Genomic DNA, 17,424 nt, shown 5'->3' with positions numbered 1-17,424 from the left:
ACCTACAACAGCGTCGGGCTGACAGCGAGGAACAGGCAGGCCACAGGCTGATGACTGCAATCATTTAATAAACTCTGCTTTGTGCCTGCTCAGCACGGCCGCGGGCAGCCGGCATTCCCGCGGCATCCTCGCCAACCACGGTCCCACTCTGCCGGCGGCACGGCAGGATCCCGCGGGATGCAGCAGCTCCAACACTGGCCTTCGCCACGGTGGGGAGCGTGACCGCGACCAAAAACTGCCTGAGAATTTATTACCTGAATGTCCCTGGCTTCTAGTTAAGTTAGTGGATTACTTATAACAGTAATCTTGGATCTAATTATTGAGGATTAACTCTGGGGTGGTGTTGCTTGGTTCTGTAAACAGATTACAGCTCGGCATTTTTACAGCTCAAGTTTAAATTTCGTAAAAATCAACATAATTTAGGAGCAATAAACGACCAATTTTTTTTATTATTATTTTTTATTTTTTTAAAGTAAGGTACAAGTAGTCCGTTCAAGTTTGGGGAAAAGCTGGTATCACACTCCGTATTTTAGAAGGCAATGCCAGCGCCATTAGAGGGAAACAGCCTTGCTCGCATGGCACGGCTTCACCCGTGCTGCCCCGGCCGTACAGCTCCCAGCTCTGCAACGCTGCCACGTGCTCTGCAGCGCTGTTAACTTTCATGTAAAAATCAAGGGAAAGAGTCACCGACGTACCTCAACTTCCCCCGTTTCGTTTTCCTTCAGCACAAAACTGAGCGCGTCTGTGTCGGGGCCCGCCAGCAGCCGGAGGTACAGGGGGTACTCGGAGAGGGGGAGCTTCTGGAAGAGCACTGCAAGGGGACAGCAGACACCCACGGTGAGACACCTTGGCTGCCAGGGCAGAGGAAAGCTCAGGAGGTCAACTGGAGCATGCATAAGCGGTTCATGCTGCTCAGGATCACGGTGGAAATAGCTGAGTCTCTAACACAGATCCGTAACAATCTCTGTTAGGTCTTTCCTTCTGAAAACTAGTAATTCCCCGTTAGCAGCATCACCTCCTGCGGAGGTCCGGCCGTTTATTCACATGAAATTCAGACGCTGCCTGCCTTTAAAGAATTTAGACATTGCCTGCCATTTTAAGATTTAGACACCGCCTGCCGCTAAAGAATGCTTTGGGTATGCTTCTGCAACTCAGAACAGTAAGTAAAACTGATCAGCCGCAGGGACGCTGGCGGGTCCGAGGGTGCGAACTCACCTTGCCCATCTTTCCGCATCTCCTTGAAAAGTGCAAACTTCTGAGGATTATCCACCACCATGAATTTCTTCAGGAGCCCCTGGATCACCTCGCTCACCGTCGTCGTGCTGCTGATGTGGAGCTGCTTGATGGCATCCAGCGGCAGGTAGAACGAGGTTCTCTTGTCCGTCATTTCGGCCAGGTTCACCTCCTTGAGGGCGTCGTAGATGGACTGCGGCCGGATCCCTGCCGGTACCGTCACGGGGCGGCGCAGTTTCAAATGCACTTTAATGAAACCTGTGTACGTCCCATCGTCGTTCTACAGCAAAGGAGAGGGGGGTCAGGCTCCAGCGACCCTTTCCAGCCCTTTCCCTCCACGACAAGGGGCTTTCTGGTCTAGAGAGCTGCAGCCCATGGGCTGACTGCAGGACCTTCTACCCCTCTGTACTGCCAGGAGGTTGAGGGTTCCTTATTAATCACGTAAAAAGTAACCAGTAATTTTGGGTTAGTCATTATTGATTTTCTCCTGTTCCTTCCACTCTGTAATGACTCATCCCTTCCTCATGTCTGTGCCATCTTGCCTTATTTGAAACCAACACTGCTACAAGTCAGTTATGGAAACCATTACATGTAATTTGTAGTTGCACTTAAATGAGGATTTGAAACCCCTGGGAAGGTCTCTACCCTCACGTTCAGCAGGATCTCCCAACCATATTCCTCACATTTTATTTCCTGCTTATGGAATTCTCGCATCTCCATGTAATAAATCATCATCCAGGATCAGCCTGTCTCACAACAGGTCCCTTACCCTACCCTCAGCTCTGCAAAAATGCAGAAATCAAGAGAAAAGCCTGGACCTGTGGACTCCACCCGTGGGTGCCAGGCAGGAACAAGCCAGGGGATCCACCTCAGGTGCTGGGAGCGCTGGTCTGTGGTCCCAGCAAAGGGCCACCCAAGGCTGTATCAAGTCTCAAGAGTGTATTTTCACTAAGCTTCAAGTCAAGTAACTTAAGAGTAAACATTTGGGTCCCGAATGACTTCTGTAAGTCAAGGGCTGATAAAAATCAGTGGGTGAGACATTCCAGCAGAAATTACTGTGCAGCCTTCGCAAAGGAAATTGTTTTAAGATCTACTATTTTAATTAAATTTCAGGTTTATTTTCAGATGTTTGCATCTGAAAGCAGGGAGTTACGAAGCTGCTGTTCTTAGAAGTTCTATAGCTTAATTATTTCACTCTTTAAGAAGCTTTTTCCCCCTCTCTATAAGATCCTGTGAAGTTTGTACCTTTGTGGTACTCCAGTTTGTAAAAGAGTTGATTTCCGTGTCTTTTCACGACATAACACCAAGGCTTTACTTACAGGTGGTGATAAGCAAGCTTGCAACAAAGCTTCAAAATATAAAGGCATCCACTTTGGTTCTTAGAGCTCTGCTTCAGTAAGCCTGGCAGTGGAGAGGAGAAAAGCATCTCTTTCTAGAAGGGCTTTGTGTTTCTAAATACACTTTGTGCTTCTAAATCCACTTTGGATTTAGAGTTTTACTGTGACTCATCCCTGCTAGAACAACGTGGGCTCATCTATTTGTGGCAAGTCATTCGCAGCCCAGGCTGGCCGGAGATCACAGCACCAGCACTCCCAGTTGAGAAGGGACAGAGGCAGGGAAGGGCAGGAGATAAAGCAGAGCAGGTAAGGAAGACAGGAACATCTCAACAGCCACAAGCCCTCTTGCCTTGGAGATGCCTTCCTACAGCCTGGCTCAGCCCATGGAAACCCGCATCAGCCTGTATTAGGCAGGTAGAGCCCAGTACATACCAGCTTCATCAACAGGCAGTTTGTAACTTTTGCATTGTATTTTTCAATTTTCTGTTTGATCTCCTGGATGGTCGGAGGCTCAGGTTTTTCTTCTTCTACTGTTTGTGTTACATTCTGAAATCAGAAGAGACAGGATTTAGCTGGTTTACGTATTGGGTAACACTGCAGCTGTTCAGCTCTATTTTTCTTGGGAAACGCAGGGACAAGGAGGCTGTGCAAATCCTGAGCTCATGCTAGCAGCGATGGCACGGGTTGATATGGTCCCTACAGCCAAGAGGCTAAATGTGCAGGATGCCACATCCCTGCCCCAAACCATCTCTGTACACCAGTAACAAGCAGTGGGGGGGCCAAACAAAACCCACTAGACATAGAGTGACATGGAGGCACAGAGCAGTAAAGACATCCCAATACAAACCAGGGCGGAGAATCCAGCCTCTAAAACCTACTTTCAAAATAAAAAAAAAAAAAAAAAAAAAAAAAAATCACATCCTATTTCTAGTATTCATGTCTCTGCCTACCCAAGCCAGGCGTCCCCTTAAAAACCTGGGATGCTCCTCAAACAGCTTCCTGCAGGTTCACCCAGGCAGAACCTAAAGTTAAATCTCTGCTGGATTACTCCTCGCTGCTCTTGTCCAAAGCTTTGGAAATTACAGCTCAGAGCAGTAAAATCACACAAGCAGCAAGCTGGCTGCCTGCCTAATAAATCAGTCACTGCAAACCCAGTCAAGGCATCCCAGCCCGGGTCAGAAACTGTTCAGCGTCTGCCCACCCGTGGGCTCACTGGGAGGATGACAGCTGCTGCTTCTCGCTCAGGTTTTGGAGAATTTCTTCTTGGGAAGCAAAGCGACAGATTCGGCGCGTAGGTGGGCTTTACCTGAAGGTCACACATGAAAACATTGCTAATGATTAACGGGAAAACATGATCCCATCGTGGAGAGGCAGCTCGTGGGAGTTTCCCAAATGCAACCCAGGTTTTAGAGTGTTTAAGCAGAATGGGTTTGCGGAGCAGATGGGGGACAGAGTCCAGGCCGGGGGGACGATGCTGTGGGGTCAGAGCAGGTGCCAGACCTGCGCTAGAAGGGAGCAGGACCGCAGTGCCCATTACAGACCAACCAAAAGGGGAATCATGAGGTGCTTTCTGCAGAAGCGGGCCATCTCTGGGGTACACTGGAGGAAAGCATGCAAACCACCACCGAGCCCCGCCTGCCCCTGAGCCCCGCTGCTCCCGCCCGGCCCCAGGGAGAGGTGTCTGGCCACCCGGCCTCCCTGCTCCCAGTCTTGAAGCCGGGCAACACATTTGGCTCGCAGCAAGGGTCGGGGGATGCCGGCCGCCTTCCTCCGGGGACACACGAGACAGGGAGAGAGGGGGAACGGCGTCGGGGGAGCTGGGAGGGAGGCCCTGATGAGGCAACCAAGAACGCGCAGCTGCAGATGGTTTTCTGCAGAGAAGGTTTGTAGCAGCCTGGAGCGAGAGCCTGAGCCCTGCTCCCACCTCCCATCTGCCCAAGCACCGCGGCACAGGCTGCCAAGGCCCACGGACACCCTGGAAAGGAAACGTCAGGATGTGATCCCCCACCATCGCGCCCGGCGTGACGGCAGAGCCCAGGCACTGCGGGAACACAAGAACCAGCGAGCTCTTCCCCAAAAACCTGCTGGAAGGCAGGAAAGGACATGCCAGCACATACGGGCAGGGATTTTGTGTGTTCCCACATTAAGGGTTCAAGTGCAGCCTCGGCAGCTGCAGAGTCCCTCAGGGCTCCTGGGGCCGTCCCCGGGTCCTGGTGCTTTGCCTGCACCATGCAGGGTCGGCGGGGAAGGAGGGGAGGGAAACCCAGAGCACAAAGCTAAAGCGACCGAGCCACAGCCATGCCCCCAGCAGACAGGCAGTGAGTGCCTTTGGGGACCCCCGTGCATCCCGTCCCTATCCCCTGAGGACTGCGTCCACGAGCCCAAAGCAGGTGTCTGGGACAAACGCACCCGCTCACCTTCAGCAGCCACCCAGAACAGTCTGTTGCAGAGTTAACGGCTCCTGTAATCGCGAGATGAAAGCAAGGACTTGTGTGACCCTGAAGTAAATTCACAAGTGGGCTAAGAAAATCTATTAAAAAAAATTAAACACCAGGAGCTAAACTAACTCAGAAGTTCTCTGGCAGCCACCTTTGGGTCTCCCCATGGGAAATAACCTGCTGCAAGGACAGGACTGTGCCGACTGCACTGCGGGTCTCTGCGGGGACACACGCTGAGGTACCGCAGCTCAACTCCCGCCCCGAGCACGTCTCCAGCCCTGGGACACCCATCACGTCAAACCACGGTGCTGGATGCAAACCAGCAGCAAGAATTGCAGCCTCCAGCAATACACGCTGTTCATTTCTTTGTGTGATTCCTGGAGCTCTTCACCAGCTTCCGCAGCCGCTGCCTCAGCAGCAGCAGAACACAGATCTGACAGTGGCATTCAAGAAGCCTTGATGACCTTATTGCCACAAGACCATTGGAAACTCCCTATATGAGGCTCATATTGTGTGCTTCAAGGTTTAACACCACTTTAGCCCCGGTTGTCCAAAGCCCTTCAGCCAAGGGACTTTCCACCCAGCCAGGAAAGCAGGTCTCTAGAGCACAGCCTTCTGCATCCCAAACCCAGACCTGCTGCAAACAAGCCTGCCCGTGTCTTGGACTGTGCTCGGTGGGCTGGGTTTCACAGCGCAGCGCTCTGCTGCCTTTCCATAACTCACCACCTTCCCCGGAGACAGGCTGTGAATGCATTTCACCAGTGCTGCCTGAAACTGCGAGCAGCACACCCATATTTTATGTGGGCTTGCTCAGAAGTTCGCATTAGCGGAGAGCAGAAAGTGTGAAGGGATGCTCTATCAAGGCCAATACAGAACAAAAACTGTAACCTCCAAGAAGGACAAAAAAAGATAAAAAAAAGCAACTTTGGGAGCAAAGTCCACCTCTTCTCAGGCAGCTCCACAGCACATGAGACCAGAATGCAGCTAGCTGTAAATAAGCTAGTATTGCCCCAGGCTACCCATGATACTTCTTTTAGGAGGAGAATCAAGCACAGGTCAAACTGAAAGCCTGGCTGCAATCTGGCAAGACAGCTACAGTCCTGAGAATCAAGAGCCCCGGATTCATTTGAGCGATTCCCAAGTGAGAATTCGCAATTTCTGCTTGAGATTGGCAAACAGTACAAGACCCCTCAAAATACCATTGGGTTACTGCTCCTGATTGGAAGAGCACTGACGTTGTATTATAGTCTCCTCGTTGTTCAGTGCCTTAAGAAAATAAAAGCAAAGCTTTCCTGGGGTATTTAAGGATTGCACATAAATATCCACTTATCATAACGGCAATTTCAACTCCCCAGTTCGTCAAAGTCCTCGGGCACATGCTTCACTGCAATCTATTGACTGCAATAGGTCTTACACGGCTGCACGCAGATGCTGGGCTGGCGTGGGAGTCTAAAAATAATGTCAAGGGTAGAGATTTTCAAAAGTAGGACTGGGAAAAAGAAAAAAAATATGAAAAAAAAAAACAACAAAAAAAACAACAAAAAAACTTCCCTTTAAGTTAACGGAAGATGTGCTCTCAGAAACCCTCCACTTCCTCACGTCACCCATTTCACAGCGCTGGAGAAAACAGGCACAGCCGGGCTGCCCATCCCCCCCCCAGCCCCCTGCCACCCCACCCCAACTGCACCTCGAGTGAGCACCGGGAGACCCCCGGGACCGTCCCCTCCCGCACACACACCGACTGGCGGCTGCACAGCCCAGCCGCAGCGGCGAGGCGCGCGGCGCACGTGCGCGACGCCTCATCCCTGCCCCAAACTCAACCCGGTGCAGACCAGCACCCATCCAGCCACGCACGGCAAGAGCCAACAGAGCGGCTCAGCCCCATCCTTGTCGCTGTAATTTGCTTCTCCCCAGCGGGGCAAGTTCCTCCCCTCCTGTGATGTTTCCAGCTGAGGAGAACAGCGCGCGCCAGCAATTAAGAGCTTTCGGAGCAGTTCGCGCGCCGATGCCGCCCGGTTTCCATGGAGGACGCACGGTGCACCCAGGACAGCAGCAGCCTGGAGCGGTGCTGGTTCCCCGGGGTTTCGCAGCAGACACAAGGCAGACGTTAATTGCTTCGAGCTCCAGGGAACCTAAATCACTCGCAGCAGGAGGAGCGGGAAGGCTGGCTCGGGAACACGGTGCTGGTTGGCACCAGGTCGCAGGTCTCGTGCTGCGTCCTCGCACAGCGCCATCAACAAACTGCTGCCCTCCCTCCGGCGTCCTGCCTTCGCCATGCATGCGTTGTGGCAGGTCAAGACGTGTCAGGGGGGGTCTCTCAGATTGCTCAGCCCCCCCCCCCCGACTCCCCCAGTGCACCCCGATCCTCGCCAAACGCTCATCCTCCTCCAGCCGGGCACAAGGTCAGCCGCCCTGCAGAGCTCTGCTGAGCACCACCCCCCCCCCCCCCCAGCACTCCCATGGCAGCAGGACCCCACCGAAGCACCCAAAGTTGCCCTAGAGATGGATTTTTGCTCCCAGGAGCTGCGATAAGCCGGCAGCCTCGCTCCTCTCACCCGCTGCTCCTGCCCTGGCAGCCCTGGGGAGGGCAGGAGGCAGCTCAGTTCCCAAATCGCTGCCTTCTTCTGCCCAGCCCACAGCTTCTCGATGCTCAGACCCTCATCTAAGAAAACACATCAAGAAAGAAACACTGCCCAGAAGTTACTCATTTACCACATCTATTTGTTTTGACTAACCCCAGGGTCCCACTGCACCCAGGAGTGTGCCAGCACCAGCACCCACGGCTCAGCCAGTGCGGCCAAGCCCTGAGAGCAGGGCCCCCACCCCCCCCACGCCGAGCCTTCGGCTGAGGCTGGAAGAGTGAGCACCCTGACGTCAGGATTGCCCCAAGGAAATGGGTTTCCAACCCTTGACTGTCAACTCTGACAATTTGCATGATTGTGCGGCCACAACTATGGGTAACAGGTTGTTCTCTCCCCTTCCACGTGCAATTGTAACTAAAAAAGAAACCCTGCATTATGACAATTTGACAAATATAGGTTTTAACAGCCATATATTGTTTTCTTAGGGTCATTTTTATAATTCCCCCCAGTGTGGAATTAATATGCTTTTATCAAGCTCCCAGTGTCAGTGACAGGTGGTTTAACTGTTTCCACTGCATCACAATTTAAGGTATGCGGAGAGCAACCGACCTGCACTGGAAAACAAAACCAGCACCCTTGCACAGGGCTCCCGGCTCTGCCAGCAGCTGCCACCCAGGCGTGGATTTAAAGATGTGTCTCCAAAACAGCAGGTTGTGGGTATGGCATCAAGCAGCACGGGACTCCCAAGCCCCTCGTCCCTTACGCATCGCTTGTGGTGCAAAAACCAAACCAGAAGTTACCACTTCCACAGTGCTAATGTCTAAGTGGGCTTGAAATGTAGCTAGGCCTGTTCTTACAACCACTTGGATCTTAAAAGGAAAACTGCAACGTGTAATGAGAGTCAGCTGGACCTGCAAGAAAACACTGCCAGCATCACAAAAAAAGCTCTTTGCTTCCACCCCAGGGACAGCACGGGAGCAATCTTACCGCACCGGCCTCCATCAGCTCACCTTTCTCCTACACCCCCAGACTCGAGGGAAAGAAAAATTGGATAATCTCTTTCTATACAGCAATCTCACCACGGGGCTGACAAGCACAGCACGCATGACAGCGCCCGGACAGAATCCGAGGGCCACGCTGCACCCGGGGCTGAGCAGCCAGGCCACGGGAGCAGAGCTATCCCACGCCCGAGCCGGCCGTCCCGCGGGACCCGACGCTGTGCCGTCCTGGCTCCAGGAGCTATTTCGGGCCAGGGGAGCCCTGCGAGACCACAAAGGGCCCCAGGGAGTCACCCCTTCACCTCTTCTTGCCGTTAGTGATGCTCAGGCACAGCTCCGCCACGAGCCCCCAGCAGTGACCACACCACCCATCCCCAACCCCCTGCACGCCCCACGGCTGGCATCTCTGCTTTTCTCTTTTACAGACCAAAACCTGCCCGGGAGCAGGGCCTGGACCGGCCCAGCAGCACCAGCACCACGGCGGGGCAAGCCCTGGGAAGGGTGGCCAAGGCCTGGGAAGCGAAGTGCTGCTCCTTCTGTCAAGTACGATTAGATCAGCTACTTCTCGATCTTCACAAATCTACCCGGACCTCTGGTTTTGCAAAGTTTCTGGTGTAGAATATGCAATTCTGACTGAAGGAAGAAAAACAGAAGCTATTAACCATAAACCGTTGCCACATTTCCTGTTGTACCGGGACAGGATGAAACAAGCTGTTAACAAAACAACAGCTTGGTAACTCTGCCTGTGCCCAAACCCTGGCAGTCACCACTGGACGTGTGGCTCTCCTGGCTGGAAAACTGGGGAAAAGCAACGTCAGCCACCCTCGGGGATGGCCTAGCCATGCGGCAGCACACCGTGACATCTGTGCACCAGCCTACAAACCCAGCACGTTCCCATTGCCTCTGTCAATACCACCCTCCCTTGCAACTGGAAGGAAAGCAATGGTGAGACTGGAGCTGCCAGGATGCTTCCACTCCTGCCCTGTTAAAAACCTGCTGCAGAAAATTGCACGGCTACGGCTGCCAAGGGTTAACCACCGCTGCCAGCTTGCTGGCATCACTTCAATTCAGCAGGCAAGGGGTTTACCATCCCCTATGAAACTGCCATAAAATAACTCACAGACAGCCATAGTCTGCAGCGAGATACGGGCACCCACGGGCTGCACAGGATGAAGGCCAGGTAGCCACAGTAGCCCAGGGCACCCGCAGCAGCAGAGGAGTGAACGTGCTGTGTCCTCCCCCTGCCCATCACTGCCTGCTGCAAACGGGTTCCCCTTCCATAACCTACATTATTTCTCAATTGTAAGAAACGTCAATTGTAAGACAGGACTTGAGCCTCATCTGGCACTTGGGCTAATGCTCGGCAGGACAAAGGCTGCCTGGAACAGGCAGGAGGCTGTGCCACACAATGCCCATTGCCCGGGGCCTGGGCAGCCGCGGTCCCAGCAAGTTAAGCTGCACTGGCCTCCTCTTTGCAATCCACCACTCATCTAATGAGCCGTGAGCTCTTGACAGACTATTACAGGGGAGGTAAAAAAAACCCATGGGCCATCATGATTACGGTGACATACTCTCAAAAGAGTGATTCTAAGCCAGGAAAGGCAACAACAAAGCCTCCGTGACAAATTTTTCTATTTATTGGATTGCAAGGATGCCAGAAGAGACACGCTCCATGGCCAGCTGAAGCGCATCCTTCCTACAGCCTCTCATCTTGCAAAAGTCAACCCCCAACTTAAAACCCTTTTTAAAGCAAGCGAAGGCAGCAGCTCTGCACCATGCCAGACCTCTCTGCTGGCAATAACGGCTCTAGGTGGGACCGGGGGCTTTCCGACACCGCTGGAGCCACGCAGAGGGGACGGTGCCCTCTCCCCACGGCTCCCCATCCCACCCCAGCCCCGGCTGGCACCAAGGAGCCGGTGTGTGATCACAGCTTGGGTGCACAGCTCAGGAGGTGGGAGACCGGCAGCTCATTAACCGTGGCTTTGCTAGCCATAAAACCAGACGTGGAAAGGCTCCGTAGGTAGAAAGGCTGAGCGTGCACTTCCACGGGACACTCCTCGGAGCAAGGCCCGCTTCCCCGCAGCCACAGACCAGAGACACTATCCCTGCCAGTTCGCTCCAGCCAGTTTTCCTCACCAGCTATTTAGTTAATGAATTTGAACAGCAGAACGGTGGAGATGGATTTGGCCCAACATCACCACATTCTTGGCAACGGCTGTCTTATCTAGGGACAGGAGTGGCCAAGTCCTCCCTGGTGTGGTCGGGCACAAGTCCATCATCATTTATATCAGCAACGCTGTGGCAATTTGCATTCCCCAAAACGTAGTCCAAGCTCTCCCTTTGGCTCCTACGTTCAGATTGCAAGAGTATTTCAAAGACCTCTTCTGAAGGGATTCTACACCTCAAGGCATCAATCCTTCATTCTTCTGCTTATTAAGGAAAGATTTGTCTTAAAACATCAGAAAACAAAGCCTGGAGACGCACATCCAAGTGCTGCTGGCCAGGGAGCCATAGTTCAGAGGAGCATCACCACCTCGTGCCCTGTGACCCCTGCCACACCACAGCACAGAAGGCTGAAGAGAAATGTAAATGCCTAAAATTTGAGCCAGAAACACAGGAACTGGCAACTCAGACACTCCCACAGCTCACAGCACTATATAGGGAAAGGATCAACTCCTCAAGCATGGACAGGCAGGGTAAGGGGGAGAAGAATCATACACCAGATTTGAGAAAAAAAAAAAAAAAAAAAAAAAAAAAGAAAACCTGACATATTTCACTCCTGCTGAGAAATTGATGCTGCAGTTTGCTTCTGGGTTCAGAGAAGAAGGCAAAAGATAAGAGCGCAATGCATCTCTGGAGATGGGGAGAAGGATTGTTGCTGCATTTCAGAGAGGTGAGAGGCAAGTGAAGATGGGCTCAGTGTTTTGATTGCCATGGAGATTTCACTTAGAAACCATTTTTCCTGCCACATCCCTGCTCAGCAGCGAGAGCTGAGCAGGTCCGCCCCGGGAGCTCCACCCTGGGGGGGTGGGTGGGCTGGACCCCACGGGTGCACAACCACAGCACTGTCTGTGAGCACAGAGACCACCCCGGCGAGACCCCGGCCCGCATCAGGGAAGCTGGGTGGTTCAGAGGGATCTGTCGATCCACAGGAGCAAACATTTGGGAACCAACTGCAGCCTCTCAGGGCCAGGAAAAGCCCCTTCCCCGCCCCCCAGGAGAGGTGCCCCAGGGCCAGCCCTGCGCCCCAGCCTGCGCCAGACCCCTGCAGAACCGCCTCCCCTCTGGAAACCTCCCTGTGCTCCGGCCGTCCTTTGGAGGATGGAGACAAGGGGCCGAGGGCTGGGCCCTGTGCTGGTCCCTCTGCGTCGCACCACGCAGGGCGATGCCCCCTTTGCCCACCCACGAACGGGCGCGGATGCTGCTCCTCACAACCAGCCAGTTCTGGGACTACGGGGTTTCTCCGAGGCTGGATGGGATCTTGGAGATCACCTTGTCCAGCCCCTGCTTGGGTTTTGAGCCCCTCCAGGGGATGTGGCCCCAACGCGGGCACCACCACGTGCTGTCACCATGGAGGGCTCGAAGAGAGGGAGGAAACAGCCACGGGGCCAAAACCACCACTGCGCTGTCCTCTGACACCCAAGCTCCTGTGACTCCCGACCGACCACCCCCTCCAGAGCCCCCTCCTGCACAGCACACACCCCTTCCCCCCTGCAGCGGGCGCTGCTCCAGAGCCCCCAGCACCCGGCAGCGTGGCAGCAGTGCCTGTGCATCCCCCACCAACACCTCAACCATGTCACTGCTTCCCTCTGCAGCACAGAAGGATTTTGCCTGCTGGGTTCCCCCAGCTCCCGTTGTTCAGGGATCCCCAACCCAGGAGCTGATCCCACCATCCCCATCCACGGATCCCACGCTGGGTGAAACTACATTCTTCTGTTTTCCGTTCTTGGACAGAAACTTGCCCCTTTCTCCTCTGAGCCAGCTCTCCTTGCAGCCACTGATGCAGGACTCTAAGAGCAATTTTGCAGAGTTTTAAGCAATTACACTTCAGGCAGAAGCCACTGAAGCCTTTCAGCTGAAGAGTCATGAAAATGCCAAGTAATAGATCTCCTTGGATGAGGTCACATCTGAGATCTAAAACAGTTCTTTGCCAATGAAGAGAGATTGTGCCAATGGTTCTGAAAATAAAAAGGAATTGCAAAATTCCTAGAAAGAGGGTCTTTAGATTAATACAGTTATTTCAATCAGAAAAATAATTTCTCTAATCATAGTGATCAAATTCCATTCTATTTTTTTAAATGGTGGGAGGCCTGTATGTTCCCTCCTACCCCACATACAACACGTTTCCTCTACAGAGATTGTTTCCTGAGTCTTTTAAGACATGCATCCTTACATTACCCGTATTTAGCTTATTCCTGCCCAGCGCAGGCCGTGCCCACGGGCTGGTGGCTGCTGTTGCTGCAGCGCTGACCACACTCTGCATCCTGGGCTTGGGAATCACTCCTGGGCATCTAAGGATGGACAAACACTGCCATTCCCAAACACACCCAGCAGGTTAACTCACTTTTGGGTCCAAGCTGGTGTTTTCTGCCCGTGGCCAGGAGCAGGTACTGTACTCGGTGGTGAAAAGCAATGCTGTGGCCACATGCAGCTCTTGCAGCAGTGGAAAAGTTTCACATTCAGTAACAGCGGTCAAGAGGAGTAAGATGCCAAGTAAAAAAGGGGGCACAGGGAGTGAAGCAAAACACGATGGAGATGTCCACCCTGGGGCTGTGCCTGTCCCCTCTTGCTCTGCTTTGCTGGCTGTCCCCCAGGCACACGCTCGCTTTGCTGCCCTCCACCAGATCCAGCCCAGCCTCACCAGATCACCTCCTCCTCCTCCTCCCCGCCGTGCTCCAGGTCCAGCTCCATCCAGAGCTGTGGTTCAGCCTCATGTTCCTACAGGACCTGCACCACCAACGCCCCAGCATGCCACGAACCCCCCAAAACCTTCTTTCACAAGGCCTGGGGATGGTTTCCACCTCCAGCTGGAGAAATGCGAGGACCCACCTCCACACGCAGACCCATTACACAACATCATTTGCTTGAGCAGCAAATTTTGTGAGTGTTGGTTTTTTTTTTTTTTTTTTCATGCACAGGAACCATTTCCTCCCTGTAACACCAAACCCCTGAAAGGCTCCATCTTCTCCAGCAGCCGTGAGGTCTGTCGCCCACGCTGGCCACATCTAGGTGAGGAGCTGGGCAAAAAGGGGCTGCAGCAGCCCCTGACCCCTCTGCGAGGGAGAGCTCCTGAGCACGAACACGAGCAGGCTGATCCCGAAAGGCAGCCGAGGATCTGCAGTGCCCTGGCTCAAAAAGAACAGTGTTAAACCGGCACGGGGTGCAGCGCCTATCGCACTAACACCGTGATCTTTTACATCTCCTACACAAATGAATCATCAACTGACATTTAAAAACCAGCAGTACGTGTCGGTTAATCATAGCGAGAGGGAGCTGCTGGCTAGCAGGGAATATCCCATGTTAAACCCAAGGGAGCATTTCTTCAAAGAAATTAAAATAAAATTGCCAGTTGATTGAAACTCTCCCCCAGAGCAATATCCCCACACCAAGGAGAAGCCCTATGGACCCCCCGCTGCAGAAAGCTGAACCCTAAAGCACCTGCTGAAGATTGCAGCTCAGCAGCCTCGGGTGAGCAAATATAGCAGAACCCGAACAGGAGCACGTTGGTGCTGTTGGTTTACAGGGGACTTTCTAAGTGAAAAAGCTGCTCCCCAGGCCAGATCTCATCTCTCAGTGCTGCAGAGCTCTTGTTCCTGAGCAAAACCCCCACTTCCGCAGCAGCGCCTTTTCTCCTTCTCCTTTTATGCTCAGTTCTGGTTGGGGCCCCAAAGTTTATGCCGGGGATGTTCTTGGGTTGTTTCGGTTTGGTTTTGGGTTTTATTTTTTTTTTTTTTTTTTAAAACACCTGAAAAAGCATGAAGCAGCCTTGTCAGTGTTACTGATACAGAAATCTTGTCCTGGGGTGAAACACTGCCCAGTCAGATGCTCTCCCCTTCTCCAAGGCAGGTGCACATGCACCCAAGCGCCCAGAAAAGAACCAGATTCACAGGTTAATTTATTCCTGTAACTTTCCCATCTCCTTATCCACCTCACAGATGCAAATTTCAGCAATGGTGCATATTTTGTGAGGCCAAACCACAGGTCCCTGGCTGGGAGCCTGACCCATGGATGGCAGCTGGCAGGTTTGCTGCCTGCCCCTCCAAAGCTGAAAAAACACACTTGGAGTCGGCTCCTCCACTGTGGGTCCCCTGGGAAAGGGCCAACCCGGCATGCAAAAGGTTGAGACATCGCTGAGAAAAATCTGCGGCAGCGCAGACCCCCTGCACAGGAGTGGGGAGCCTGCAAGAGGCAGATCGAGCCCTCCGCCCTGCCAGCAGCTCTGCCCTGACTCCAGCTGCAAGCTAATTTTGGCAGCACCTGCAGCCAAACATGTCCAAGCACGGACATCTCTCCCCTGGCCAGCAAACCCCCCCACCTCCTGCCCAGCACAGCCCTTCTCACTAGTTTTTAAGCTGTTACCTTGGCAGGGACCTTGCTTGGCGCGTTCCGGAAGAAAGAGGTTTTTGCTGTGAAAAAGCAATCCTCGAGGTCTTCATCCAAGCTACAGTACCCGCTGCTCATGCTGCTGCCGATGGTCATCGAAGCCCAGCAGAGGCGAGAGGCCGAGGGTGCACGGGGCTCGCCGAGGGGCTCGGGGGGCCGGTGACCATCGGTGGTCCCCGCTCCGGCTCCCGCACCAGCAGCGAGCCCGCTCTCACATCCTCAGCTCGCCGGCGCTTATCTGCAATAGCTCCTTCTGCTCATCCTCCAGAGCCAGCTGAGCTATTTCTCTTTAACAGGCAGCCGTGCCGGGTAACCCTTCCCTCTCCTCCTCCACCCGCCTCCCTGCGCAGCGGCGCTGGGGCAGCATGGAAGGGGCAGAGCTGCGAGGTTGCTCCCGCTCTCGGCGCCCGGGTTTGCTCACCGCCCGCGGTCTGGTCCCCCGGCAGCATCGCCTCCCCTTCCTGCGCTCGCCTCGCGCCGCGCAGCCCTGCCACTTCCTCTTGCAAAATTTCTCACCCCGCTGCACTCCAGGGCTGAGGCACTGGGCTTGGCCCTGGGCATTACCCAGTCCCCGGGTACCCCCGGCACCTCCTTTGCTTCCCCAAAACACGTCGCCGTGGCATGCTGGCTTCTTGCTCCCTCCCTGTTAGCGCATCCCGGAGAGCTGCGCTGCATCTGCCGGCTTAGAGAGGCAAGCCCAGGCTGGACCGAGCCCGACCAGGCTGCTGAAGGGCGGTGGGGATGGGGGGGAGGCTGGCGGGGACACGGCCTCAGACCCTCCTCAGGGGTGCCAGGAGCCCCCGGTCATCACACTCTGCTCCACAGCTAATTTTAGAGCAGCGGGAGTGATTTCAGCAGCGCTGGCACCCGGCTGAGGCACCTGCAATTGCAGCCCAGGAAAAAGGCATTCGGCTCCTAGGCTCTGTTTACCAGAAGCACTCACTCCAGACCGATTAAAACTCTGTGTTGGCCTTGGAAAGAGCCTCAGAGTGACAGCATCATCCCTACTCCCCTCTCCCCACTCAGCCCTGTGGAAACCCAGCCTGGCACAGACCCATCCCCAGAGCTGCCTCCTCCATCCCCCTCTCCCCCAGCCCCTCCACAGTTACCACCATCCCCCTAATACTCTGCATTTTCCCCAGCAGCTTTTAAAGTATCTGTGACCTTCCTCCTTGGTGAAGATCATGGGTATTTCTGGAGTTGGGCAGGGGAAGGGATCTGCTCCGCACAGGGTACCACCTTCCCTTGGCAGGGGCTCCCGTGAGGGGCTGTGCACCCGTGGGGACTAAAGAACAGCCTGACACACCATGTTAAAAAGGACTGTGCTCAGGCAATGCAGTATTAACATACATGCTAACAATTCTTTAGAAAAGGAAGAGGGAACAAGGCCTGAGAGTATTGTGCTACTGAATAAATTCATCCTATGCCCACACTTCAGATAATTCACATGAGACCTGGCCAGCCCATCCAAGAAAGAATAAAGAATTACAAGAGGTACCACAAAGGACAGGGCAGACTAGAGGTACAGGACAGTTTCCACACCTGGATCTGGAAAGGAGGGACTGGAGAGAATCTAGATGTGATGGAGAGCTACAAAATCACGGGAGGTGTTCACATGAAAACTGCGGTAAGTTTAACACCAAAAAGAGGAGTGTTTTTCCAGGCCGTGCACGATCAGATTTGCAGAACTCATCACTAGGTGTTCTGGCAGTGGATGTGCATCAGAAAGAGCTCACTGACAGCTATTAAAAAAGACAGTTCAGATGCAACCCCGAGGAGAGCCTGCAGCACTGCTCATGGGGAGGCCGCAGCCGCAGCACACCATCCTCGCCCTGACGTTCCTGGTGTCCCCCTCAACATCCACCAGCAGAGAAGGCACTGCCATGCCTAGGTGGCTGTTCTTACGTTAATTCCTTCGTGTTCTTTTCAAGGCACAACTCTCACCATCACTAAATGGTATTTTTATGCCAGGCCAGCGAGCGCGGGGAGCTGACAGGCAGCAGCCTTGGCTCTGCTCCCCACCTGGGGTATCTGCAGTAGGACCATCAGCAAACCATTCCTGTAACCCACTCCTTCAGGTCACCCAGCTCCTTCGACTGCCCCAAAAGGGCTCCAAGATCCTCACACTAACTACCATTCACGCCCGAAAACCTCTTTCCCTCTTGACAGGTTGCAGATGGCTTCCATCTGTATCTGTTAGCTGAAGGACTTAAATTGCTACAAGGCTTTGATA

The 17,424-nt window shown here is 53.8% G+C and overlaps 1 protein-coding gene across 4 annotated transcripts in view; it reads right to left on the bottom strand.

The window, feature by feature from the left end:
• Window positions 1–17,424, bottom strand: part of RASSF5 (Ras association domain family member 5) — a 34,075-nt gene that overhangs the window by 3,659 nt on the left and 12,992 nt on the right. For 3 of the 4 annotated variants that reach the window (XM_042800102.1, XM_033009500.2, XM_042800103.1), the window contains exons 3-5: window positions 3,003–3,116; window positions 1,216–1,513; window positions 696–811 (exon numbers count right to left, since the gene is read on the bottom strand). In XM_042800102.1, coding sequence (XP_042656036.1) covers window positions 696–811; window positions 1,216–1,513; window positions 3,003–3,116 — 528 coding nt within the window. Of the gene's footprint in view, window positions 1–695; window positions 812–1,215; window positions 1,514–3,002; window positions 3,117–15,167; window positions 15,675–17,424 lie in introns of those variants that run through there. The other variant, XM_033009501.2, reaches the window with a different exon arrangement.

Source organism: Tyto alba, unplaced genomic scaffold (genome assembly GCF_018691265.1).
Source record: "Tyto alba isolate M040663 unplaced genomic scaffold, T.alba_DEE_v4.0 Super-Scaffold_30, whole genome shotgun sequence".
In the NCBI taxonomy this organism is placed as follows: Eukaryota; Metazoa; Chordata; class Aves; order Strigiformes; family Tytonidae; genus Tyto; species Tyto alba.
The sequence above is the reverse complement of the archived record's forward strand: the minus strand, read 5'-3'. Positions and strand labels throughout refer to the sequence as shown.